This window comes from Tachypleus tridentatus, chromosome 5 (genome assembly GCF_004210375.1).
Source record: "Tachypleus tridentatus isolate NWPU-2018 chromosome 5, ASM421037v1, whole genome shotgun sequence".
NCBI lineage: Eukaryota > Metazoa > Arthropoda > Merostomata > Xiphosura > Limulidae > Tachypleus > Tachypleus tridentatus.
Window position 1 is genome coordinate 14,955,627 of NC_134829.1, and position 27,064 is coordinate 14,982,690.

Genomic DNA, 27,064 nt, shown 5'->3' on the forward strand with positions numbered 1-27,064 from the left:
CTAAGAAATATTTCTCGGTTATAATCTTGTAAGAAATCTGGTTTTTGTTTTATTTCCTTGCTTTATCATTCCTACTATTACTGTATTTAAGGCAAATGTAAATGTCTGTAAATATGGATCACTTGTAGCTCTTCTCTACTAGCCACATTGATTGAGTATAACAAAGTTGCATTAAGTGTGTCACTTCATTTAGATTTCTATGGGTTGCATTACTAACCATATCTCGCACACAACGTGATTTTAAGGTATCCTGGATCATCAGTTCATTTAGGTGTCTTTAAGCTCTGCATAATCTGTTTCCTAGCTCTTGTAGTTTATGTCCAAACAGTCTGACTGACTCACTTCTTTGTTAAGTCAAACTGTGTATCTGTGTCACAAGTTTACTGGGTGTTCGTAGCTTTCTGTATTCTGCTACTAACCTTCATGCTAAATACTGAAAATCTAGTTTCATGCAATTCATCATAAGCCCTAATGTAACACTTTGCTTCTACTGCTATTTTCAGTCTGAACATATTAGCTTTTTGAGCATCAGTTCATCTCAAAATTTTAATAGTTTCATTTATAGTATCTATAAAGCTTTTACATCTTCATCGACTCGACCTTAGAAAAGTGGTATAGCATTTGTTAAACGCGTAGCACTGCGCGGTTTGGCTAGCGCAGTTAGGCCTGCATCTACTGCCCTCAGTCTGGTAGTATTGGTAGCCACCTATATTTACTTATCAGTATGTTGTAAGTCTACTTACACTAATTTATTCTACTCTATTCTTTATCCTTGGGTAAATCCTTACAACTGGGTAAATGAAAGACAATGAGTATATGCAATACAGAGGCTACCACACAGGTGTTCCTCATCTGTTAATTAAACAAGTAGCATCTCATAATGCGTAGGGTCATGTATATAAATGCTAGACAGGCCATGTTGTGTATAGTCATGGCTGCAGCACGAAACTTCAGTGACCTTGGAAGAAGGGCAACTGTTGACAATTTTTTTCCCAAAAACTGATGGACAGCAAGAAGCTCCAGGATAGTGATATGGTAAGACCTTTCAGTGGCTGATCATTGACCTGAAGTGACTTGCTACTAAACCTGTGAAAACATGTAAATCTGGATGAGGAGAAGAAAACAGAACCCCTGCCAATGTAAGCCTAGTCCAAACACCAATGTAAATCCTCTGCAAGGAAAGGATAATAAACATATTCATGGGATCATGTGTAATGTTCTACTGATTGTGAACAGTTCATTGAAGAGATCTCATATGAGCACAAGCCATGGGGATAAGTGTCACCACAGAAGACCACATCTCCAAACGAAACAGAATCTCACAATTAGCAAGAAAGGAGCTTGATGATAGAATGATTGAAAATCATTAAGACATTAAAACTTTGCAGTATAGTTTTTAAAACTAAGTTTTATTGTAATGAACAATTCTCCATACAGGAATACTTTCAAAATATTATACACACTTTTATCACCTAACAAAAATTAAACATTTGTAACCTGCTTGTAAAATGTAGATATACGTTTTCTTTAAACTAATTTTAAAATACGTTAACACTGTCCTTTTACCATTTGTACAATAATATTTAAACTAGCAATGTATTGCACAAAAAAATAATTACAGCAATGTACATTAAATAAGCTCCATATTTTTGTGTGTGTTAACACATTCCCCTAGGAAAGTATAATATAGGCTCCATAAATTGGCGTGTGTGTATACAATAGTTTAGTTGCCATAGCTATATGTAAAATTCTAAGTCCCCATGAGTAAGTCCTTTACACATCAAGTGTGCATGAACATACATATCTTTCTCTAATTATTGCTTTTGGTTTCATTTTTCTTATATTAATGGTTCTGCTAATGTAATTTTGCTGTTACTGTCTTTTGCAGTAGTACTTCTGTTTATCATATGTATTGAGAAAACTTCATGTATATCCATTGAAATTCATTGTAATTATTGTTGTATTATTACTCTTTCCAAACATGTGCATATGCCCCTCCCAGTATTTACTAAGCAGTAAAGTGCCTCTTTGGATGAGTAATAGTCTTACATATAACTATAATGGAAAGTAGTCATTTTAGTTTTGCATTCAATGGTCACAGTTAAAATTGGAAACAAAGTGTCCCTCTTCCTAATTCAAAAATGTTCTGCCACCTACCAATTGTAACAATTAATGTAAAACCAAGTTGTCAGGAGATACTACTAATAAAAATGCAATACTTGTGGGATAAAAGTACTTTTCTTCTAGTGATACACAGAAACAGTCTTTAAATGCCTAGTCAATTATCTTGCAATGACCGGTGGGTCACAATCTCAGCTGCTGCAATGCTTTTAACTATATGATAAACCATAGTTGGACATATGCATGTTGAACAGTTTTCACACGCACGTATGTGCGTATGTATGTGTGCAATCAAGCTTATACAAAAGTTCCACTGGTTGTAACTGGTCATTATATGTTATTAGCAAAGTGTAAAAAAAGGCTTTTTTTATGGTTAAAAGATAGTGTTTTTGTCATACCACTTTGGAATATTGTGAATTTTTGTCTTTATTATTTTTTCCTTTCTGCTCCTTTTTACTTTCTTTGAATTGGAATTATGTTTGTTCTAAAGGCTGTAAACTTTTACAATTTTAAAATATGATAAATTCTATGTAATTCTTGTTCCTAAATAAACATATATACAAAATTCAACTACAAAATATTTCAATGCTTTTGCACTGTTTTTCTATTTAACATTTTTCTATTACCATTACAGCATGACTCTTGTTTGTACTGATGTTATGTGATTTCCATGAAGTTTAAAAAATATTTGTTGTTCTCATACTTAGCCATATTGGATAAGTTTTGAAATTCATTATTAGGATGGAACTTTTGGTACAATTTCCAAAAAAAGTGCCTTGCTGATTATATATATATTTTTTACCAGTTAGAACTACATCTTCATGCTTTCTTGAGTATTTAGTATTTCAGTCCTGAACTGTTCTCACAAGCAACACTTGAATGTCCATTACATTTGTTCCTGTATGCCCTATCTTGATAAGATCATTTCCTCCATTACATTTTACATAGAATCCATAGGAATCATTATTCAATAGGTACTTGCCTGGATCTAGACCTTGTTCTAAAGCCTTCAAGATTAATTCGTGATATCCAAAAGCCCCAGCTGCATCTGTAGGGCCATCAATCCCATCAGTACCAGCACTAAGTAACACTGATGTTGAGCTTGACAGCCGAGGACTGGATAGGTAGTAACTCTGCAAAGAATATTCAAGAGCCATTTCTTGGTTACGTCCACCCTTTCCTTGACCAGTTACTTTGACTGTGGTCTCTCCTCCACATATAATACAGAAGCCTTTTCTGCAGGCTTTTAGAGTGGTCAGAAGTTCAATTAAAGATGATTTAGTTACACACAGAGCTGCACACAACTTTTCAACTTTTGATTCTTCAATTGTTTTGAGATTATTCAATTCTAGACACATTACAGAAAGGTAAGCTATTGCCCATCCAACAATTTTGGCCTCTCCTTGAAGGGAAGTTGTCAGAACACATGGATAATAATTACACTGAAATGCTGTGGCTCTTGCTGCTTCCAATGCTTGCTTGTTCGTTCCAATCAGTAAATTCTGAACGTGATAAATATCCTTCTCATATAACTTTCTTGGCTTCTTTAAAACACCTAATACACTTTGTGATACCTCATTCTCAATATTGTATTTCTTTAAGATTTCTAATGGATATGATGTGTCATCTGTGTTCCTTACTGTTGGACCACTAGCAATCAAATCCAGTGGATCTCCTACAATATCAGACAGAATCAGCGAAACAACCTAAGTGAAACATAACATTAGGTATCAGTATCATAAAATTTATGGAACATCTAATACACGAGCTGTATCCCCACCCCCACTCATGATTCCCAGTCAAATTGAATCTCAAAGCTACAGAGGACCTAAAATGAATGCCAATCCAGTTTATGCTGAACATGGAAGTTTCAAATCAACAATAAAAAACTGAGTGTTAATTAAGACAGAACAAAATATTTCTACAGTTTTTTTCTGTCTCATAACAACATTTTTGAAAATACAAAATCAAATTATATGTATATTTTTAAAACACCAACAAAATATTTTTAGAAGATCCATGCTAAGTTTCATACAATATGGTTAAGTATTTCACTGTAAGAAGGAAAACACAAGACATTTCAGTGACAGGGTATAGAGATTAAAATATTACAAAATTATCTTTAGCCATCTTTGTGACCAATGCATTTAATGCACACCCCAAGAAAGACAGCAAACACAAATCCTTACTCAATTTATGTGAGCACCATGTTAGTTAACTAAAATTTGTGAATAAACAGGACCAGTACACACACACAGTATTTCAGAAGTGCATTCTTGATCAATTCTTCAAATGAAGAAAGTGTACTAGATTTCATAACTAAACAATGACAAATTAAACAATCACTGTATTGCACATGAAATTACTTGCCACTAGTGCCTTGATGAAGCATGCAACTATCTTAAACCTTTTAATAAAATAACAAGCTTAACACAGAAATACAATTAATTCACATTTAATATCCTTTGTGTTTAACTGGCTGCATGTTGCCATCTTGCTCAAGAAGTTTTTTTTTTAAGAGACCTTCAGAAAGGGTACAATTTTTGACTATCCGTAACAAATAAATAAATATATATATATATATATATATAATTTCAAGTATAACAACATTTTTTTTAAATTTCTTACAATACTAAAAAAAAAAAAAAAAGGTGGAGATTGGGAGTTTTATATTGTAGAATTCGAGGGAAGTTTAGTTCCACGTTAAAGTATTTGTAAACATTAAGGTTTACAACTTCTCATAACTGGTTGTAGATGGTAAAAGGCATTAGGAAGGAGATGTTGTAGATTCAAGCACTCAACTTCCAACCTTTAAATGATTCTCCTTAGCTGCTTTTTGACATCTGTTTCAAGATCATGTTTGATATATGGAACATTCCTAATGGTGCTATGGCCACAGACATTATCCATTATCACTTTAGGGTGACTGTAAGGACTGGTAATAGAAGAAAAATTTTGAATTTTGGTCTCATATAACACTTTTTTTTGTACACATAAGACATATACATACACATATAGTGGCTTATCACGTATACTCAATAAAGCCATTCGTTTTGTTTTTGATTTATTTCCTATTATCTGCAGCAGGTTTAGTACTGTCATGCACATAAGAAAAGTTCTCTTGATTACAGAAATCTAACTTTTCACACAGTACTAGTATTCAATGTGATTTTATTGCCAAATGAAGATATTATTTATAGTATACTAATATAGAAGATACTTTTACTTTTTCATAAATATATGATATTACAAGCCTGTCGTAATGTTAAAAAAGGAATACTTCATGCTTATATTACTTCATCACGACGTAAGAATTCTGTGAACAATCTCAATACATATACTAACTTGAGCTGATTTTGCCATTGCAGCCAGTCCTCCACCTTTTACGACAGATAACTGTTTACGTACAGAGTTCATTTCTTGAATTGTAGCACCTCTGATAGAGAGTAACTTTATCACAGCTATTTTCTCATCCAGTGTAATAGGAGGGACAGGTGCAGGAAAAAGGGCTGATCCTCCCCCTGAGGATAATTACAATCTTAATTTGCATAATCCTCATAAATTATGTAATTTCCAAATTTTACTACCTCATTTAATTATATAATAAACTTGAGTCATTTATTACAAACATGACTGTAGTTTGAAAATAAACACTAAAAAATTAAATTATACTAAATAATTGTGTAAACTGGTTGATATAATTAAGGCATCTGTTTCTTTCAAAACAGAGTAGATTTTTTAAAATTATAAGTTATAATAATTTAAAGTAATTAATGTAACAGAAAGTTCTAAAACCTAAATATGGAACTACAACTAGTTTTGAATTACATTCTTGTGGTTTCATAATACAACACTACCTACAAGTAAAACTCATAAAGGAGTAACGAAATTCTAAGCGTAAACATAAATGTTACCTCATATAACAATTCAAAACTACAGCTTCACCTCAAAAAGAAAATTACCTCTACAATAGTTAAGAACTAAAAACATAGTTTGCTGTAATCATTAAAAGTAATTCTTTTAATTCTGCTCGAACTGTGATGTTTAATAACTACACTTAATAATACTTTCAATGCAGTCAATACATCCATTCAGTTATTGTACATTTTTATTTAATGACTCTGTGCTGACCACAAGTATGTATAGTACAGGGTGTTTGGAAAGTCACTGTGCAGTTTTGTCTGTTAATAAATATACAAGTGCACAGTGTCTTTCTGAACACCCTGCATTTCTCAACTGATCCTAAATTTATATGCAAAAACGGCTCGTTTGGGTTGAGAAAATATTTTACATAGAAGGTTGAAACGTTGTTTGCTCTTCTATGTAAAATATTTTCTCAACCCAAACGAGCCATTTTTGCATATAAATTTCTCAACAAGTGGGTTTCTCGACATCACTGATTATTATTTCAACTGTTCCTAGCTCTATTTAAATACACACCAATCTGTAATCATGGACATAAAAATATTCATAGGCTTAATATACATTTTGAAAATTTTCACATATCATGAATACTCATAATTTGATATATTTCATAAAAATAGTGTAATTCATTGGATATTATAGTATTGGCTTTTTAAAAATTATTTGTGGTAATAAGTGATGTTTTAAAATTTCTGGTCAGGTTTAATGATGACTTGATAAATAACTTATTTAACAAGAATAAATAATTATGTTTTTATGCACATTAGTCAATAATAATAACACCACTGAAATCACTTTGAAGATATGATTTATTGACAAATGTTTGAATATGTGGCACAGAACTTGACAAAGGGAAAACTAACTCAGCATTCAATACAATACAGTTAAACTAAATTTGAATGAAAATATTAGCTCATACACTGTACACAAGAAGAAAATTCCATACAAAATCAAAGTTAACATTAAAATAAATACTTTTTTTTACTTTCAAGGAGTATTTCAATTTTATGTGCAATTTTAATATTTCTTAAAATTATCACAACCTACAATTTAAATAACACATATTTCATAAATTATTTTCAATGGTTTAGCAGTAGGTTATTAGAACATTGGCTTTACAAAGTTTATACAATGTTGAAATAGTTTATAACTAAACTTATGCTTGCAAAAATAATGAGCATTTCCAAGTCTCACAACTACATTTGTAGCTTGAACTCAAGTCACACAAACATAACATGGGTACTTTCTTGATAACAGAGAGAAGATTTGTTTGTTTGTTTTGAATTTCGTGCAAAACTACTCAAGGGCTATCTGGGCTAGCCGTCCCTAACTTAGCAATGTAAGACTAGAGGGAAGGCAGCTAGTCATCACCACCCACTGCCAACTCTTGGGCTATTCTTTACCAATGAATAGTGGGATTGACCGTCACATAATAACACTCCCACAGCTGAAAGGGCAAACATGTTTGGTGCGACCGGAATTTGAACCCACGACCTTTAGATTACGAGTCGAATGCCTTAACACACTTGGCCATGCCGGGCCACATAGAGAAGAAACACTTCGCTAGTGCTTCACTATACAGTATGTTGTAATAGAGGATGGTCAAGACTTTGATACCTCTGAGATTTCTTTCAACTAATATTGTTTCTGTACAAAAAATAATACAGTAGTATTATGTAGAAAAGTTTATGTATGGATGTGGTTACTGATAATAAGAAAATTTAAAATTACAAGTTGGAGAAATATCTTATAACATCAACTAAAATTAAAATAGAAAACTGTATAAAATGTTTTTTCCTTTAGAAACGTATCCTTTACATTACAAAGAACAAATATGAAACAGATTATCATAGCAATTTATGAATGCAACTTGGATATCTGCAATTTCTGTCACATGGCAATACTACTAATCAGAAATATTACTGAACAGCATCAGCAACAGTCACACATTTGATGTTTCCTTTGTTACAAGACAGAGCTGGTGAAGCAAGTTACTGTACCTCATCATAGCAAGTGTTTAAATCACCACTGGTATTTATACAATATTTTCACATTCAGAAATTTTATGTATATGACAGAAAGTTGACATCTGTACTTACTCATGTTTTCTTGACTTTTGATACACATACAACATATTCCACTAGTTATTTCTGGACAATACTGTTAAAAAAAAAAAAAAATGAATTACAGAAGTTTAATGGCACTTTAGAAGAATTATTTGTATATGAAAAAGAAATAACATCTCTGTCGATGCCATGTTTAGCAACTATATAATAGTTGATACATGGTGAATTCCTGATCATTCAACAGCACATTATCATGACGAGTAGATACATGTTTGGATAGACAAAGCCCTTTCTACTGAGGGATACTCATACAGAAAGAACATTAGAGTTCAAATGACAGATTTTGTTTTTAGTTTAATAATAGCATGGTTTATATCAACCACATCAGAATTAACATGGTGTATATACAACACACAAAAAGCACAATCCCAGTAAGAAAAGTATGAGAACAAACCACCACAGTGTCCATTTGCAGAAAAGAAGGTTATGCACTGATATTTACTGATTTTGCTCTCAAACTTGCTGTAACTAACGTGGCTGTGTGCAATAATGGAACACCAGCAGGATGTAGGTGCAAGCGTGGTTGGCAGTAAATAGTTTTCTTTACATTCAGGTGAAAACTCCCATTTACAAAGAGCATAAATTCCTTGTTACTGAGTGAGACTTTTATTTTCATAATTGCTTGACAGTAGACTTAACAAGATTTGAAACCACAATAATATATACATTATGTATATTCAACATACAAAAATTATTAGAATAGTTTCACAAAGATTGGTATTCAATTCTACATTAGCAAAAATGTTAAGAAAATGTAATAAAGCAATAAAAGGCAGTATTTATATGATTAATATATCTTTACGTTATTACTCAATGTACTTGCTGTACCTGATGATGCCAGGTTAACCTGGTGAAATATTTTAACTTCATATATTATACTTTGCATATTCAATAATAAGCAAGTTTTTTAGCTTTACCTAACCAGGTATTTCCTTAATTCTTTAATTATTTAATGTAACATGTTCTTTCACTTTTGCCCCTAACTGTTTTCATTCAAACCCTGAAAGCTATTTTTATAAACACAAGTCACAACCTTGAAAAATTCAGTATACCTATAACGACACTACATATAAAGTGGATTTTGTAAAGCACAAACTAATGTGGCATCATCAGTAAAGGGCTACAACTAAAACATTTTATGAATATGCAAACATTTATTTCTTATATTACAAATAGATTTGTTGAGAAAGGAAAAAACATTAATGATTATTTGACTTAACTGCAAAGCAATCCTTCCTGCTTACTTTTGAGCTACTAGGTGACAGGGAGCCTCACCTCAATATTATATCGTATACATGTAAATAAAAAACATTTCTGTTGGAACATTCAAAATAGAAATTTTAAGTGTTAGTAAAAAAATATTTTGGTCAGTTTAAATTTACTTTTGACTCAACTTCAGTAAAAATGAGCTGCACATTAATAACATTATCATCTTGCAAGTTCTGTGTACTTATGAAATGCCAGTAAAAGTAAAACCCTAGTTCACAACATAAAATACCATTTCTCTATGAAAACTAAATTTAAGCTTTCATCACACTTAAATTTCTATGTAACTTGGTGGAAATAGATAGTTACTGTTGATAGGCATTGAAACAGGCAGTAACAGATGCCTATCAAGAGTTCCCATCTAATAAACAATTACAATACTGGCTCATGCTTCTTGTATTAGTATGTATTCCTACTTATGTAGTGTTGAAAAGTTATGCTCACAGAATGATGTGTCATTAATTGATGATTTACATTATACAAGTTTCTCAATAACTGAGTTTTAATTTTACTCTGTCAAAAACTTATGATCACCAAGAACAGTCACTTTATTCTATCACAGCCATCCATTATAAAATTAGTCAATACTAATATGAAATCTGGATTTAGTTCAGACTTTGCAATATAAATAATTTTAAAACTAATATGAAATCTATACTTAAGTTCAAGCAGTAATGGTTCCAAGTTAGTCAGTGATGTTTTCTTTATCCTATTTTGAGAAAGTTGTATAGCACATAACTTAAAACTAACAGTAAATAATGTCTACAAATCCACATATATTTCAGAGATATGATTTAACCTTATGACCAGTGTTCTTGATTCCTTTTCTACTTACCAACTCAGTTTTTAAAAGATATACACCTTCATTCAGTCCTATCAACAGATGTTGAAACAGCTACCTATCTATTTGTATTTTTCATTAGTAATTACCCATCAAGACTGGTGAAAACATGAACATGAGAGGATAAGATGGGCAAATATATTAAGTTATTATAACCAAAATATGTTTTTCTACAGTATTTTTATCTTGTGTGTGGTTTACAAGCATTAACATCAATCAGTACTTTGCCTGTAGGTACTTCATCATTCACAGTATTATATAGCTTTCTGACCATAATCAAGTAAACTAGTAATTTCAAACTGAAGTTGTGAAAGCATCACTTGTGGTGATGCTTAACCATATTGCAAGAAACTTCAGACAAATTTACAAATTACCAATCAGTTTTGTTTTTAATATAAATCACAAAATTTGGTTTACTATCTACATTTTTTTTCAGGTTTGAAATTTCAAAAACTTGTAAGACAATGTTAAAAAAAAAAAACATTAAAATTCTTTTCATCTCAGAATTAAAACTTTGTTCATCAATGATCAGAAGGTTTCAGTTTATGTATCGAGTCAATTTTAACTACATTTATGTTTATTAAGACCTGGTGCCATGAACAACTTGGCCCTGATATGACTGTGCCTTTTTTTATATTTTTTTTATTACTGATATCAAAATCGACTACTTTTATGTTTTCTATTGTGGTTAATATGCATTGTAGGTACAGTACATGAGGGTAATGGATAACAAAGACCTCTTTGTTTCTTGTGTTCACCACATAGTCAGTTACCACTGGTTCCATACTTATTGGTATCAAATTTAAAACCTGAAAGTGCCTTTTTGATTATATGCTCATTATATTGTTTTGGCCAAAATTTTAGTAAAATATCCTACTTTTTCTTGGCTTTGGTTCTTAATATGTTTCTTTTGATACTTTATTTTGCCAATTACGATACTTACCACTACTCTAGATTTATTTGCAATCCTGGACCTCATCTTTCCAAATGTTGTCACCATTATAATTCTCAGTTTAGGTAAAAATATTTTTGCTAACAATACTGTTGGTCTCTAACAACATATGTTATTTTCTATAACTTTTCCAATAAGCTAATTTATTCAAAAACAATGTTTGAGTACAATGAATTTGAAAAACATATTCAACAAATAAGTTTGAATAATCAGAATATTTTGTCATTGCTTACCATATAGCTTTGAACATGTCAAAATTCAAAATCTGTGTTTTACTAATGTACTTCATTTTTTTCCTGAACTAAAACAGAAGGATATAATGATGTGCAACTCATAAATTTCTTCTGTAAATATACATGTTACTGATTTTCTTATTTCACTTGCTAAGCACATGGAAAAACATAAGATTCAATGGCTGCAAAAGTTAAATTTTTTATCAAATCTTCATCAGAAATGCATAAGAATGTATCTCAGAGCATACCCCTACCAATGTAATGGTAAATGTAGTCAAAATAATAGACCTAGGAAAGAACCTGGTCTCTTGATGCTAAAGAAGATATCAGAAAAAAGAAAAAAGTCCATTTCTTGCTCAGCCATTTTGAGAAAAGTTTTGGTTGGAAATGGTTATAGTCTAATCTTATACTTAATAAATAAAGTTATACATTAAGACAAGTTTGCTGTATATGAACAAGTATCAAGAGATCTGGTAATGTATCTTTCAGATAATGCATAAGCAGTTTGAAAATGTACTCCATATGATTATCATTGTATTGATATATTCACTCTTAAATGTCAATATTGAGTTTAGATTCAATTAAGAGACTGGTTACTGTAAAAGTCATTATAGAAGAACTTTACCATAAATGATTTACTAGCAATCAGAGACCACAAAACAAAAACACTTCAAGAAACTTCAAAGGTAGACCAGATGTGAAAATATGGCTTCTGTCAAAGATAGACGGTTATCCACATCTTGCATTTCTCTCCCCAAATAAATTTGGCAAGGTTCCAGAAGATGATGAGAATGACACTGTCCTCATATATGGCTCAAGAGATGAGGCAATTTCAAGAGAATGAGCAAAAGAAAGAAGCAGCCAGTGACATAGATAAGCAGTTGTATGGTGTTTTATGGACTGACCAGTGGATACAGCAATGTCATCCAAGGGCAGACCCAATTCATCCAACTACACCTGGATATGAAAAGCCAAAAAGAACAATGGCAGACCATCTGTTCTGAAAAAGCATAGTTCTTTGAGGAAGCAAAACACAACCTGAGGTAGGATTCTGTGGTAAAGATTGAAGTTTTGAAGCATATAGTTAAGACAGTTGTAAATGGCAGAAGTGCAGAAAGCCCCAGTGCAGAGCCAAAGCCCCAGATGGTAAATGGGGTCCAGCATCTTCAAGGCTGAGGTCCTGACAGAGACAAAGACCAGAGACCGATAGTCCAATTTTAATCCCATGAAGGCATGATAGATCTTTATCATATAATATTGATCTGCTTTCCAAGAGGTGGAAGAGAGGACACAGAGGATGTTCAGTGCCCTTGTACACTTGTAGCTGCTTGATGTGCGGCATAAAGGTAAGCTTATAGTATAAAACAAGCCCCAAGAACTTTGCCTCATGGACCATGGGAAGCACAAGTTCACCGTTACGGAGTTCAGAATCAGGGTGAATACCCCGTTTTTTGGCAAAAGTGCATGCAAACAGTTTCAGGGAGAGAAAAGGTAAAAGCATCATCTTCAACGACTGACATGAGACGTGAAAGTCATTGACATTGAGCCCTGTTACTGTTTGTAACAGTAGGAGGGAATTGTCTAGTGATGGCATTAATCTTTATACTGAAAAGTGTGACACTCAAAACACACTCCTGAGGGACTCTAAGTTCCTGTAGGAAACACCATGAAACTGTCGAATCCACACAAACTTGGAATCTCCTGCTCATTAAAAATCTTTTAATAATAATGGGCAAAAGGCCATGCAACCCATATAAGTGGAGGTCTTGCAAGATGCCATACCTCCACATGGTATTATAAGCCTTCTCAAGATAAAAGAAAACTGACACAAGATGATGTCATTTGAGAAAGGCTTCTCTGATCAATGTTTTACATTAAATCGGATGGTCCATGGTGGAATGCCATCATCAAAACCTACACTGGGTGAGCAAAAGGAGGCTGTTTGATTTCAGGAACCAAACAAGACGAGCATTAACTGTCCTCTTTAAGATCTTACAGAGACAGCTCATCAAAGCAAATGGATGGCAGTTTGAAGGAAATTTTGGATCCTTACCAGGCTTAAAGAATGATAGGACAATAGCCTGGTGCCGCACATCAGGAAAAGCATTATCCTGCCAGAACCAGTTGAAAAAAACAGAAGTAAAGCAAGAGAAGCAGGAAAGAGATGGTGCAGAATCTTGTAGTGTATATCATCAGGTCTGACTGATGTATTGCCAGACCAATAAAGTGCAAGCCTGAGTTCCACCAGTGTAAAGGGGCAATTATAGTCATAGAGACCATCAGCCCAAAACAAAAGAGGTGATTGGTCTGCCTGAGTTTTGATGGCTAAGAAGGTGGAGGATGAAGCAGAAGTCATAGATACCTGGCAAAAGCTTTTTACAAGAGTATTGGCAATACTCCAGGCATCAGCAACTTCCTGACCATCAGAAAGTAAATTTGAAAGGGAGACAGAAGTTTATTGCCCACTGAACTTACAAATCTTGTCCCATATGATTTTGGAACTGGTGGTAAAAAAGATGCTGGTTGTGAATATAATTTAAGATTCCTTCTGGCTTTGACATCAAGGTTTCAGGAATACACAGATTAGCTGCCTGGATAATACAGTCCATCACTGCTTCCATGCAATCATTTATCAATGGCTTACAGATGACAGCAGGATCAAGTTCAGAGAGAGCAATGAAAGAGGGCTAGTTCACCTGGTCCAATTTCCTCTGAGTCATGCAGGTTGGGTGACATTTACCACAACTAGTTTCTCTCAAAACTGTATGAAAATGATCACTGCCACATGAGTTACTGTCAACCCTCCATGAAAAGTGAAGGTGAGCAGACCAAGAGATCAATAGCAGTAAAAAACTGACTAGATACATGAAAATAACTATAAACACCAGTACTGAAGAGAGAAAGGTTGTGATCTGAGATCATACGCTCTATAGAGTGACCCCTCCTATCAATATCAGCACTTCCCCAGAGGTGATTATGTCTGTTAAAGCTCCCAGGATTAAAAAGGGAGAAGACAACTGTTCAATGACAGCATCAAGGTCTGATGGATTGTAGGTCTCTCCAGGAGACAGGTAGAGAGAAAAAACAGTGATGGTATGGCACAAGGAAACATGGATGGCTACAGCAGAGCCACATCTCCATGCACACATCCATCACACAACCTGTCATTTCTGTGTAAAGAAAACTGCAAATAGGTGACTGTATCAGCAGGTTTTAGAAATGTTTCCTGTAAGGAAAGACACACAGGATAATACGAATCAACCAGCATCTTGATATAATTTAAATTAGAATGGAAACCTCGAGAGTTCCAGTCACTGAAAACTTCTTCTAATGACAGAGACCTGCCCACTCAACCCAAGGAAGTGGACCTGGGGATCTGCTAGAAGGAATGATAGGGACAGAGATGGGTGTTGATGTTGACTCATCACTTTTCTTAACCATGGAGAGCAAAATACTTTTCATGTTATTTGAAAACAATTCTTTTGGAGGCACAGAGAGATCTGTCTGCACTCCCACTGTAGCAGTGGAATGGAGTGCAGCAGCAAATGGACAGTAACTTTCAAGCCTCAGGGTAAGAAATGTTGTAAACTGTTTTCAAATGCTGTATCTCTTTTTCTTCTGCCCACCTAGGGCACAAATGAAAGTAGGATGGGTGAGAGCCACTACAATTGATACGAGGGTCTATTTCACACTTGTAGGCATCATGGTCCTTGCCATCACAACAAGCACATGGCAAGGAATCATGACATGATGTCTTTCAGTAACTGAACTGCTGACATTGGAAACATCTGAGAGGGTTTGAAACATATGGCTGTTCTTTGCAATATAGATAACATGTCATGATAGTGGCAGGTGGATATGGTGATGTAACTGTCAGAATGAGGACATTGGTTTGCATCATAATTCCATCTTTGTGACTGGAGATATGCCTCACTGCAGAAACTCTTTGGGTGAAGAAACCAGTGACGATCCCTGGCTCTGGGATGTTTTTCAAACCTCTCTCAACAATAACTTCTCATGACAAATTCAAAGTAGCATGGGGAGTAACCTCAATGGATATATCTCCAATGGCCTTTGAATGCAAGAGTTTACTGTGTTTAAAAGTAGATGTTTCCACCAAGATGTCCCCAGAACAGAACATAGCTTTCCGACTGTGAGGAAAGCCAGCAAGCACCTTCAGTTCCTTCTGAATAGAAAAGGGAGACACTTGCCCTAAACAGTTGTCTAACAGAGAATGCAATACCAGAAAATGAAGTACAGATGTTGAAGAAGTTGAAAACTGCTGCTCAGAATCTTCAAGACATGCTCATTTACCTACGGTCTGTTTTTTCACTATTTTATTTTTATTTGGGGGATCCATAATAAAGAAAGAACATTTTGAGCCCTATGAGGTAACACACTACAATGCCAAACAAGGACACTGCAGCCACACCAGGGTTTCATGAGCACTATAATCAAACACCAGCATAAGACACAATGGTCTGTTTGGTTTGTTTTGAATTTTGCACAAAGCTACATGAGGGCTATCTGCACTAGCTGTCCCTAATTTAACAGTGTAAGACTAAAGGAAAGGCAGCTAGTCATCACCATCCACCACCAACTCTTGGGCTACTCTTTTACCAACGAATAGTGGGATTGGCTGTCACAGTATAATGCCCCCACGGCTGAAAGGGCAAGCATGTTTGATGCAACAGGGATTCAAACCCATGACCCTTGGATTATGAGTCTTAGACTGAATAAAATATGATTACAAAACTGCACAGTGACTTTCCAAACACCCTGTATTTTAGTTATTTGTTATTTTATGTTTCAAAATGCATATTAGAAAAACTTTAAAAAATTACCCTGTCTTGGTTCATATGCTTTGGGTTGTATGCAAAACAATAACATTGTGCTAAAGACTAAAGTATCTATTTCAATGATACCATAACATTACCTAAGGATGCCTATTAACGTATGTTACAATAAATAATAATGTTAAAGGACAGGAAAGGATATAAAATAATAAAAATGAACAATAAGTGAAACTGTAAAGATTGCAATTAAGAATATAACCAAAAAAAGATCTTTTAAGATTATTCAACAAAAAATTAAAAGTTGTTTGCATCTTTTGTATTTCTTAATTATAAACATCTTTTTGTACTATGTGTTGAAGATAATACTCAAAATATTCAGTCTGAGTTCAAATAATCTTATTTTTTGAATACATAACACTTGTAATCTTTAACAAATCTTACCAGTTGTTGCGAAGAAATATCTGGAAGGAGCACATTAGCATAGTAAAAACAGGGAGAAGTAAAAACTCTGCAGTGGTGGAAAAACAAAAGATACAAAATAAGGCTGCTAATATTCCAAAAGTGAAAAGACTGTACACCCACATGAGATATTCCACCACACAACCCACAGTAGATCAGTAAGTGGGAAACTCCCTAACTGTAGACCAACTATGGAATACTTTCCACTTGTGCTTGTATGCTTCCATGGAAAAGGGATGGATGGAAGTGACAACAAGGAAGCAACGTGATGTGCGAAACCAGATCTTCTTGCCAAGGACTGGACCAAAGCCAGACTGTGAAGGGTGGGATGTAGTACATGTGACCAAGATTGATAAAGAAGGTAGGACAAAAGTGAAAGAGGGACAGGAAGAGAGCAGTACAACTGCTACAACCATGGAAATCAATGCTGAGTTGGGCAATTAGAAACAATCAGTCGGACCTGACAAGGAGGGGAGTGAATAAGAGAAGTTACCTGATGAAGTAAATAGGATGAGTGAGTACACATAAAGATAACTGTGACCACTGAAGGCACCACCTGCCAGAGTATGGGGATGAGGTACAGATGAACAAAAGACAAGTAACTTGTTACTGAGGCCAAGAGCAAAGGCTTTCACATGAGGAGAACCCATGGATGGGAAAGATTCTTGAAAATGAGGATTTAATGACTACTTTGTGGGACATACTAGTGAGAGATGATCAGCAATCATAATGAAAGTACCTAACACATGACATGCATTATGATAAATGTGATATGTGTGGGCCTAACATATGATATCTCTGGATCAGGTGCTCTTTTGGTGTTTTATATGTACCACCACCATAGAATTATCTAAATTAACCATTACCAGACAACATTGGATAAGAAGAAGAATGTGACGCAATGCTCAGCATATAGCAAGAAGTTCGAAAACATTGATATATAAAGAGTTTTCATCCACAAACCAATGGCCTGAAGCCTCCTGAGACTAACCCATCCCTGAGGGGATGTATCAGTGAAAATATGTAAATTAAGATCCAGAAGAGGAAGCAACACACCCACCCATGTATGGGCTTTGTTCAACCAAAGTATTAGGTTGAGGAATAATTCATGAGCATTTCTAAATAATTTCATTCAAGCATTACATGCAAGACTATACAATACTTCAATGCATGAACACATTACACCCAAAACATTTATTATGATACTTTATTTCATGTAATACCTAGGTATATAGTATGCATTGTTTTAAACGAAATTGCAAGAAATTAAATGCGAAAAGCAGATGGTGTCGAAAATGCTCGATTTTGTCCACTTGACATTCCATTTAATGAACGGAAAATGAAAGCAAAAATTAAAGACATATGAAAATCAAACACACCATCTATAAGAGCAAAAAATTATCTACCAAATGACATGAAATATTTTGTGAAAGCGTTTCATTTATGAATATATTTTTTTAACTTGAAAAAACGCTCACAAATTATTCCTCAACCCAATATATTGTCTCACAGGGTAAAAGGTAGGGTAATGAGGTGGAAAGAGATTCTGAGCAAGATTCCATTAATTATGAAGGATCCACTGAAGAGATTTCATATGGACATGGCCAAGGGGGACCAGTGATGTCATTGATGATCACATCCCCAAAGGATTAGAATCTAGCATGCAATAAGTGATTGGGGTGGGGCAAACCAACAATTTTGTTGAACAAAAGTTGTAAAGGAGAAGGCTGGTCTTGACTGATATAATTGTTAATAAAGCCCCCAAAGATCTGAGGGCTGCCATGAAAAGGAGATGCTGAGTATGACTGGCTGATTCCTATTCAGAATGAGCCAGTCGTCCAAGTAATAATTAAATCACAGCTCCTGAACATTGATATGTCAAGTAAAATCTCAGTCTACTCAGCAAAATATGCAAAATGCTAAGGCAAGTCCATGTATATGTAGGACAGCATTGGAGACACAACTCCAGAGAAAATGCCCATTTCAGGGGGGAAAAAAAAACTAAATGATGAACCAGTTTAGTGAAACAAAGTTGATGAGGCAAGATAAATCAATTACAGGCCACCAATTCCCAGTTTTATTTGGGACAATGAAAAAGAGGGAATAAAAACCTTAAAAAGGATGGGGAACAGGTTCAATGACCTGCTCCTAAAGCAATTCTTGAACTGCTTTTGACAGATGCTGGCTGGTTACAGGATCTCAAGGAGGAGGGAAGGAAACTGAGTAAGGAGAGAAATCTTTCTGACAGAACCTGAAGCACTCATTGATTACCAACAAAGAAATGCCAGTGATAAAGAAAAATCAAACAGCCAAATTCCCACCAGACCAACACACACTAGGTAATCACTGCTATTGGTGGCAATGAGGGTGGGGGCATCCTCCAAGAAGTCAAAACAAAGAAGTACCCTGAGTATAAGAGACAGGAAATGGTAATTGGAGACATATTAAACTCCGACTGTGATATTGGATTACAATATTTATAAATATAAATTGTTATTGGACTAATATCACCTGATGCTATTGAGTTTCTAGAACCATGTCAAAAATGTAATACCTTATAAATGGGGCCGATATATAAAACCTTAAAATACATTGAGAGTAAACAAACTTAAACTAATATGATATCGTGGCCTATAAGGCCCCCAACAACAATGAAACCATGTATGTAATACCGAAGCTGAAAAACAGCCTGCAGGCTGAGGTGGAGGAGAGAAGGACAAGGTTATACCAAAAACCCCACAAGATTTCTGTGGAGTACCTCAGATAAAAAAATGTATGAAAGAAAGATACTGTAATAGATTTGTAAGGGTAAAATGCAAATGAGAATAGTGGGCATGGGTATGATTGACAGATGATTTGGGAGCCAAACAACTGCTGATTTCAAAATGGATAGTCAGCTTAAGGGTAGGATATTGCATGCTAATCCCCTCACTTAATTACAAGACAAAGTGATCACCGTGAATCCAAATATGCAGTAAGAAAGGATGAAGTATATAAGAAATAGAGGAATGGGATGAAACATCACAAACCTGAGGCATAAAATTCATAAAGACTAGATAATGTTTAGTAGACTCCTCAGGTTGCAAATGGAAGTAATGGCAAAATGAAGATGTGGAAAAAAACAATCAAAGTCCTTGTCAGCTTGTTATGGAGGAGCCTGAGCAATGTCCAGGGTCAAAGGTTGTCCCATGTAATGTTCAATCTCTTGGTGAATATAAAAGCAGATAAATCCAGCATTGGTTCACCAATATCTGAGACCTGAAAAAAAAACATTGGTTACTGGTGTGACCCCTGAAGTGATAACATTAACTTTGGAAAGGTTCACCAGATTCAAGGGCAGAAATGTAGGCAACAAGAATTAACTGATAAATACTAATAGAAGCAGGCTGAATGAAAGTAGATTAATTTAATAAAACAACCACTTCATGAGAAAACAAAGTTGAACATAAAGCATTAACCAAACAAAAGAGCATGTCAGAAAACAAGTACTGCCAAACTTTGAAGGGATAGTGTGGTAGTGTGTAGAGGGAGTCACATGAGCATGTCATGAGCCTATTGATAAGATGAGGCATGATGATTTGCATGAGATATATTGGAATCTTGCAATCACAACAGGGGGAGCAGAAGGCCTGTGGTATGTGTAAAGAAAACATTTACATAGAGGACAGCACTGAATGAGAACAGCTTAATCTTGTAGGAAGAGATCAACACTATATCAGAAGTCTGTTAGTAGAGAGTTCCCTGTTTATTTCTAATCTAATTTATATTCATACTGTGCTGAGCTTTCAGCTACCAAACTTCTACGAGTCTGATTGTGTTCTTTAAATTATAGGACATGCTCTTACTTTTTGTAACATAGCATAAATAAGTTACTTTAACTCAAAGATCAATTTCTGAAGTACTGTTTCAAAATTTCAAAGTAATCAGGGATTAAAATTTCAGATATCAGGCAAATCAAAGCTTGTTTTTGTCTTTTTTGAAGAAATCAAACAGATGAAAGTCACTTATGTGTACTTTGTTTTATTGATATATTAAATACAATGAACTGAACTTAAGTATTCTTAGTTTAGAATTGTAAAACTGGTCTGAACAGAGCTACAGTAAAAGTGGTGTGATTATGGTATGTAATATGCTACTCAGTTAATTTTCACATTAAAATTAGGTTATTAATGTTATTGGTTCAGAAAAAATTTAACCAACCTGATATAAGAACAAGCAGTATATCTGTGGCTTTCAATTTCTTGACAAGACTTATTATACAATCAGCAGCTGCACTGGAATTTTTATCTGGCAAGTTATGCCTTGCACCTTCCAGCACCAGAATTTTACTATCTGAAGCTGGCAGCAAATCCCTGGGGAACAAATTAATCAAACTTTACCAAATTTCTTATGCAATTATGTGCAATCACATTCAATGAATTTTCCTAAAAACATAGTTATTATTCTTTCAATCTGAAAACAGAAAATGACAATATCTATTTTAATCATGTAAGTTATGAGACATCAAGGATGTTGTACCTTCCAGCCTCTCTCAATAAACAGAAAACTACGTATTAAATCTAGTTCAGATCCCACAAGTATTTATTAAACCTTTTCTCAAAATCCTGGCAAGCTGCATCTTTTAATTACCACTCCAAGTGACAATATATTTTAAAGGTTTACCACTCTATTAAAGAAATAAAACTACCCCAATTGCACGTGTAATTGACCTTTACCAAATTTCAAATTTATGGCATTTTGTATCAGTTTAATTACTTCAGTGATATCATTTATGACTATTGCTGTTCAAAAGAAAACACGTTAAGACATCTCAACCTATTCTCATATAACAACTCATCCTAGTAGCCTTCCTCTAAACCAATCTTTGGTTCCATCACTGGAAAAAGATAACTTAGTCCTAAAAGTAAAAGTGTGTTTATCATTTCCCCCTCTTTTGCAGTATAGGTTTTTTTTTCATCTTTTTAATTTTAGTAATAAGTCAACTGTGAAAATCTATTTAGTGTAGATAATGTTTATTCCTTTATTAATATGACCAATATTAGAGGAATGGACCATATTGGTAACACCCATTTTCACTGTTTAGTAAGAGCATATGTAAAGCACGAAGTTAGTTCTTCTTAATATGAATAATGTAATAACAAATATGAATTAAATAATTACCTTTTACCATTTTGGCTCATTATGTCTGTTGTTCCTTCTGGAATACTTATAACCCCTTCTACCAGATGATTACCTATAATGTCTTCAACTGCACGAGCCATGCCAGCAACAGCTTTTCCAAAACCAACTACGTACACGTTGTTAGCTATATGATAGCAACAGTCTTGAACAATAAGTCTCTCATTATCCACTTTCAATGCTTTACTAATAAATGATTTTGGCATGACAGCATCCACTCCCGCAGAAAATATTTTAAATGCATCACTCTTCATATCATGCAGTTTTTCTTTTGTTTTTTCTGTTATTATGTGAGAAGAAATCATTCTGAGAGTTCTAGTTTTGCTAAGCTGAAGTCTCTGATGCAGCAACTTGAGACACCTTTTGAAATTCCCCTCAGTAGTACACATGAAAATAAAGTACTTATAGTTAGATTCAGGTATTCATTTACTTAAATCAGTGCTAAAACACTTGTTCAAATATCTAGGGGTAATGTAAGAACAGAATGAGTTATTTGAATGAAAAGCATTAAATTTACTACTTTTAAGTAGAAAGCAGATTTTTTTAATATCTTATTACCTTATTCTTAAGGAATTCTTTATTAATGTACATTCAAACATATATTAACAAAGTATTTTTCACTTGCAACTTGGTAATCATTTCAAAAATTGAGAATAACTTTTCAGTAACTGTAAAACAAAACAATATACACAAGTGATATCTTTTCATGCTAACTTCTTGCATGATTGAGCTATGAGAAAGCATTGGTTCATAAAAATATCTATTGATATGAAATATTGGAAAACTGTCTTACAAAGCTTACAGTTTAGTTGAACAGCTAGCATGGCTAGAAACAGAAAGAATCTTGACCCAAAAACTTTCTTCCTTCTCAAATATTTCATTTTTTATGTTGATGAGGGTAACAAAGAGTCAATAAATTATTAAAATTTGTAGGTGATATTAAGATCTTAGGTGTTGCTAGCTATGAAGAGAATTATGCTGATTTACAAAAGGATTTAGATCATTTAGTAAGCAGACAGGTTTTAATTATAATAAATGGAAAACAATACACGTGAGTTACCATAATTTGAATTATGGGTATAATTTAGATGGGAATAACCTTAAACAGATCACGAAGGAAAGGGATGTGGTGTAATAGTTGCTCAGTCTCTAAAGCCACCTATGCAGTGTGATGTTGCTAGCAGTAATGCAAAGAGGATTTTAGGTTGTATCTATAGAAATAATGAATAATACAAGTCTAAAGAGGTTATAATTTAATTGTACATACTACTGGTTAAGCCAAATTTAAAATACTGTGTTCAGTCCTGGGCTCTTTACCTGAGGAAAGACATTGAATTGTTGAAGAGGGTTCAAAGAATGATGCCTGGAATGGAGAGGTTGAAATCTCTTAGAAAAAGAAGAGTTGTGGGGGTGAAGGTCTGATTGGAATGTTTATCTTGTAAAAAGAATTGATAGAGTTGATGCAGATGTGAACAGTGAGAACAGTAGGACTAGGGAACACAAATATAAATTTTGGCACAGTAGGAATCACCTTCAGCCAAGACAGTTTCACTTTCCTAACAGGGTGGTTGGCCTTTGGAATGGATTGAGTTTTCATGTTGTAGATGGTTTAGCTTTAAACTGGAATTTTGAAAGTGGTGGAAGTCCCTTTTGTTTTGTGACATTCCAATCACCAGAATATCAAGGGCGTTATTGGTTTGAATTTTTAAGAGGCAGAACACTGTTCCTATCAAATTTAACTCTTGAACACAATTACATAATACGAAGACGAAAAAAGCACAGACACAAACACTAACTCTTGAGACACTAATAGTAGTACTAGTACGAACGTGCGTAATTCAACTAGACTTAATTAATTACAACCGACTGCAAATGGATTGCTGTTTACAATCGACATAAAGTTATTAAGTTCAGCTTGAACTACTAACCAAAACATCCTATTACTTTATCAATAGTAATATTATTATGTTAAAATCTCGTAGGTGTAGAATAATCACTATAGGCCTAAAATTATAAAACGTGATAACTATAAACAATCTAATCAATTTTGAAATTCCAACCAACTTTAAATTTCAACGCCAATCTTCATTGTGAAACTGGGTATTTTCTCATATTTTCATAACAGTAGCATTAAATTGTTAACAATTCATTTCAAAAATTATCTTTGAAACAGTACGATCATTACCATAACCAAACCTTCCAAATTTTGGCGTTAACCTTACGAACACTAGTGCAAGCTTTTGCTTTTAACCGAGATTATATATCAAGTAAGAAATATATTTCAGTTTTAAAGTATATAACCTAAAATTTCATTCGAAAAGAGAATAATGGCAGGTTTGTTTATTTCATACACATTTCCTTTAAGTTTAACACACTCACTACTTCATAATAGTTCACCAGGAAACTGTTAAATATTTGATTAAAATAAGTCCAACTCCAGTCAACATAAGGTAAACAACGTAGTTTACTTTTTGAATAATCTGCAGGATACTATCACTTGTGGATCCTGGGCAATGTTTTTTTTTTTATTTCGCGCAAACCTATAACAGGGCTATCTGCGCTAGACGTCCATAATTTAGCAGTGTAAGACAAGAGAGAAGGCAGCTAGTCAGCACCACCCACCGCCAACGCTTAAGCTACTGTTTTACCAACGAATAGTGGGATTGATCGTTACATTAGAACGGCTCTACGGCTGAAAGGGCGACCATGTTTGGTGAAACATGCAGTCTTACACTGCTGAATTAGGGACGGCTAGCACAGATAGCCCTCGAGTAGTTTTGTGTGAAATTAAAAAAACAAACAAAGTGTCGAATGTTTTGCAACAATGTATAATTTATCATCTTGAAAAACACAAGCTATAATTACCAAATTACATTTTAATTATATTATTACTTAGAAACAAACACTCTTTTGTGATAATTTTTGTGAAATAATTGAGTCCCCACTTTGCAACAAACGAACCTAAAATTGCAAACGAACAAACAAACTTTCAAAATGTTTTCAGAAAGTAATAAAAAATGAATAAGAAGGTAGAGTTTTTGGAAAAATATTTGGGTGAGACCTTGTCTTTTTCTCCCAAAACCTGGTAAGACATTTTTCTTATTGCGGTAAGTGCACAATCATGATTTGACCTTTTCACAAACAGATTAACATGTTTCGAATCACTTGAACGTTTGTTTTTCTTCAGTAGGTTTGCTAACGGTACAGTGATGTGGGCAAAACTTTGACAAAACTTCTTGTAATAACAAATCACTCCCACAAATCTCATCAAATTTTTCTTGTTAGTAGGAGTTGGAGAATTCACAACGCAATCAACTTTGGCTTGAACTGGAAAAACTTGGCTATTGCCTAATACATAACCTAAGTAAACAACTTTGGCTTTACGAAACTTACAGTTAGACTGACTTTCTCGAGCCTGCAAAAAAACATCACATTATCCACATGAATATTTTCTCCGGGTGTCACTGGAAATAACAATATCATTAATATAAATTCCAACATCAAACATATTGTTGAGACATCGATTCATCATTCGTTGAAAGGTTGCATGAAAAATTTCCATCCTAAACATTATTATATTATACTGATATAGTCTATCAGGAGTAACCAAAGCGAATATTTCTTTTGTTGTCTCAAGTAGAGGAACAGCCCAGTATCCATTTAGTAGGTCACACTTAGTAATATATCCAGTTTTTTTTCAGTTTTATCAATACAATCCACTATTCTTGGAATAGAATAGAAATCTGTATTGTCAAAGCATTTAATTTGCAAAAGTCTATACAGAATCTAACCGAACCATCAGATTTAGAAATACAAAAAGTGAAGAACAATCACTTTTATTGGGTTCTATATTGCTATTATAGCTATTCCAGCATATAATATAATTTTTACGCATTTTATCAGCCTTGAATGAATTCACACGATAGGGATGTTGTTTCACACGAGAAGCATCACTTATATCGACGCCATTAACAGCGATGTTGGTTTGATTATTAATGTCTACAAATATACATACGTATTCAATCAATAACTAGCAAGTTGAATTTTCTATGCAGAAGGTAAGAGCTCGGCATGGTCAGGTGGTTAAGGCACTCGACTAGTAATCTGAGGGGCGCGGGTTCGATTTTCCGTCACACCAAACATGTTCGCCCTTTTAACCGTGGGGGCGTTATAAGTTCATCCCCATAGACAATTAGTTTTCTCATGCACAGTACTTGAATACATGAAAATTGATATTTACCCTTGAGATAATGCATGCATTTGTGTATTTGAGTGTTTTGTTATATTGCCTTCATACACGTTATATGTCTTCACAATTTTGTTACGTTACAATCATACCACCATTGTCAACTAAGCGTGTAAGAATGCCTATAAATAGATTTACTCTAAGGTTAACGTGGTCTTTCTTACAATAGATGCTGGAGGCTTTGGAATTTGAATTAGGGACTCCCCATGTACCTACTGGTCGAACGAGGTATTGATTTGTTTATCTTTTGGAAACTTTCAAAGACTGTCTTGATTTTGATAACATAAGAGTTGGAATGTACAAGATATTTAGTATAGATCTTAATTCATTGTTTTTATCTTGCCATGATTCCATGTTGAATTGATATGTCTGTTAGGCTGTAATTTCGTGCTCGAACCAGTAACAATAGGACTTTTGTGTACAATTGTCTTCTATATGTGTGTGTTTGCTTATATGAACTTTAGCGATGTCGTTAAACTTTTTAATTCTTGGTTGTTGCAGTTTCACGGTGTGAATGGTATGAATGTAGTTCGTCACATTAAATTCCATTTAAACATCAGTGATCGTCGTGTGGGTTCATATGGAGTAACAAGCAAAGTATTTAATTATCACATGGAAAAATGCATGTTGATTTCAACAAGTTATTCTTACGAAACATCGTTGTTTTATCTCCTCATACACTCAAGTATGAGCGAGTTATCAAACAAAGAGTGCCTTTTTTACATATGAGTGAGCATTTACGCTACATTTTGTATGCCACTTAGATTACTACAAGGCTCACCAGGGCGCTCGATCCACAATCTGAAATAATTTTAAAATGTATCTCAGAACGGCTGAAGATGACCTAGGAAGATCGAAACATTGTTTACTCCTTATCAATAACAGTGTTAATACCCATAGCAGCCATTCTGAGATACGAGTT

At 34.1% G+C, this 27,064-nt stretch overlaps 1 protein-coding gene across 5 annotated transcripts; it reads right to left on the reverse strand.

Annotated features, from left to right (window-relative positions):
* Positions 1-1,390: 1,390 nt before the first annotated feature.
* Positions 1,391-24,410, reverse strand: LOC143250586 (glycerate kinase). Of its 5 annotated transcripts, none has more exons than XM_076501377.1 (5): positions 24,276-24,410; positions 21,879-22,270; positions 20,919-21,070; positions 5,467-5,642; positions 1,391-3,827 (listed from the first exon to the last, which is right to left on the reverse strand). In XM_076501377.1, the coding sequence occupies exons 2-5, from the start codon at positions 22,199-22,201 to the stop codon at positions 2,967-2,969; spliced, it is 1,512 nt and encodes a 503-aa protein (XP_076357492.1). In that variant the 5' UTR covers positions 22,202-22,270; positions 24,276-24,410; the 3' UTR covers positions 1,391-2,966. The 5 variants fall into 5 exon arrangements, with proteins under 5 accessions (XP_076357492.1, XP_076357489.1, XP_076357491.1 ...); XM_076501374.1 differs by lacking the exon at positions 24,276-24,410 and adding an exon at positions 24,082-24,211; XM_076501376.1 differs by lacking the exon at positions 24,276-24,410 and adding an exon at positions 23,961-24,143.
* Positions 24,411-27,064: the final 2,654 nt, after the last annotated feature.

Bases quoted from the DNA above. Each gene is read 5' to 3' on its own strand.
- LOC143250586 (XM_076501373.1), bottom strand. From the start codon at position 22,285: ATGTGTACTACTGAGGGGAATTTCAAAAGGTGTCTCAAGTTGCTGCAT. The intron at 21,071-21,878 runs GTAATTATTTAA...TTTGTTCCCCAG, and splicing joins ATGAGCCAAAATGGTAAAAG to GGATTTGCTGCCAGCTTCAG. The intron at 3,828-5,466 runs GTTAGTATATGT...TGTTTCACTTAG, and splicing joins CAATGGCAAAATCAGCTCAA to GTTGTTTCGCTGATTCTGTC.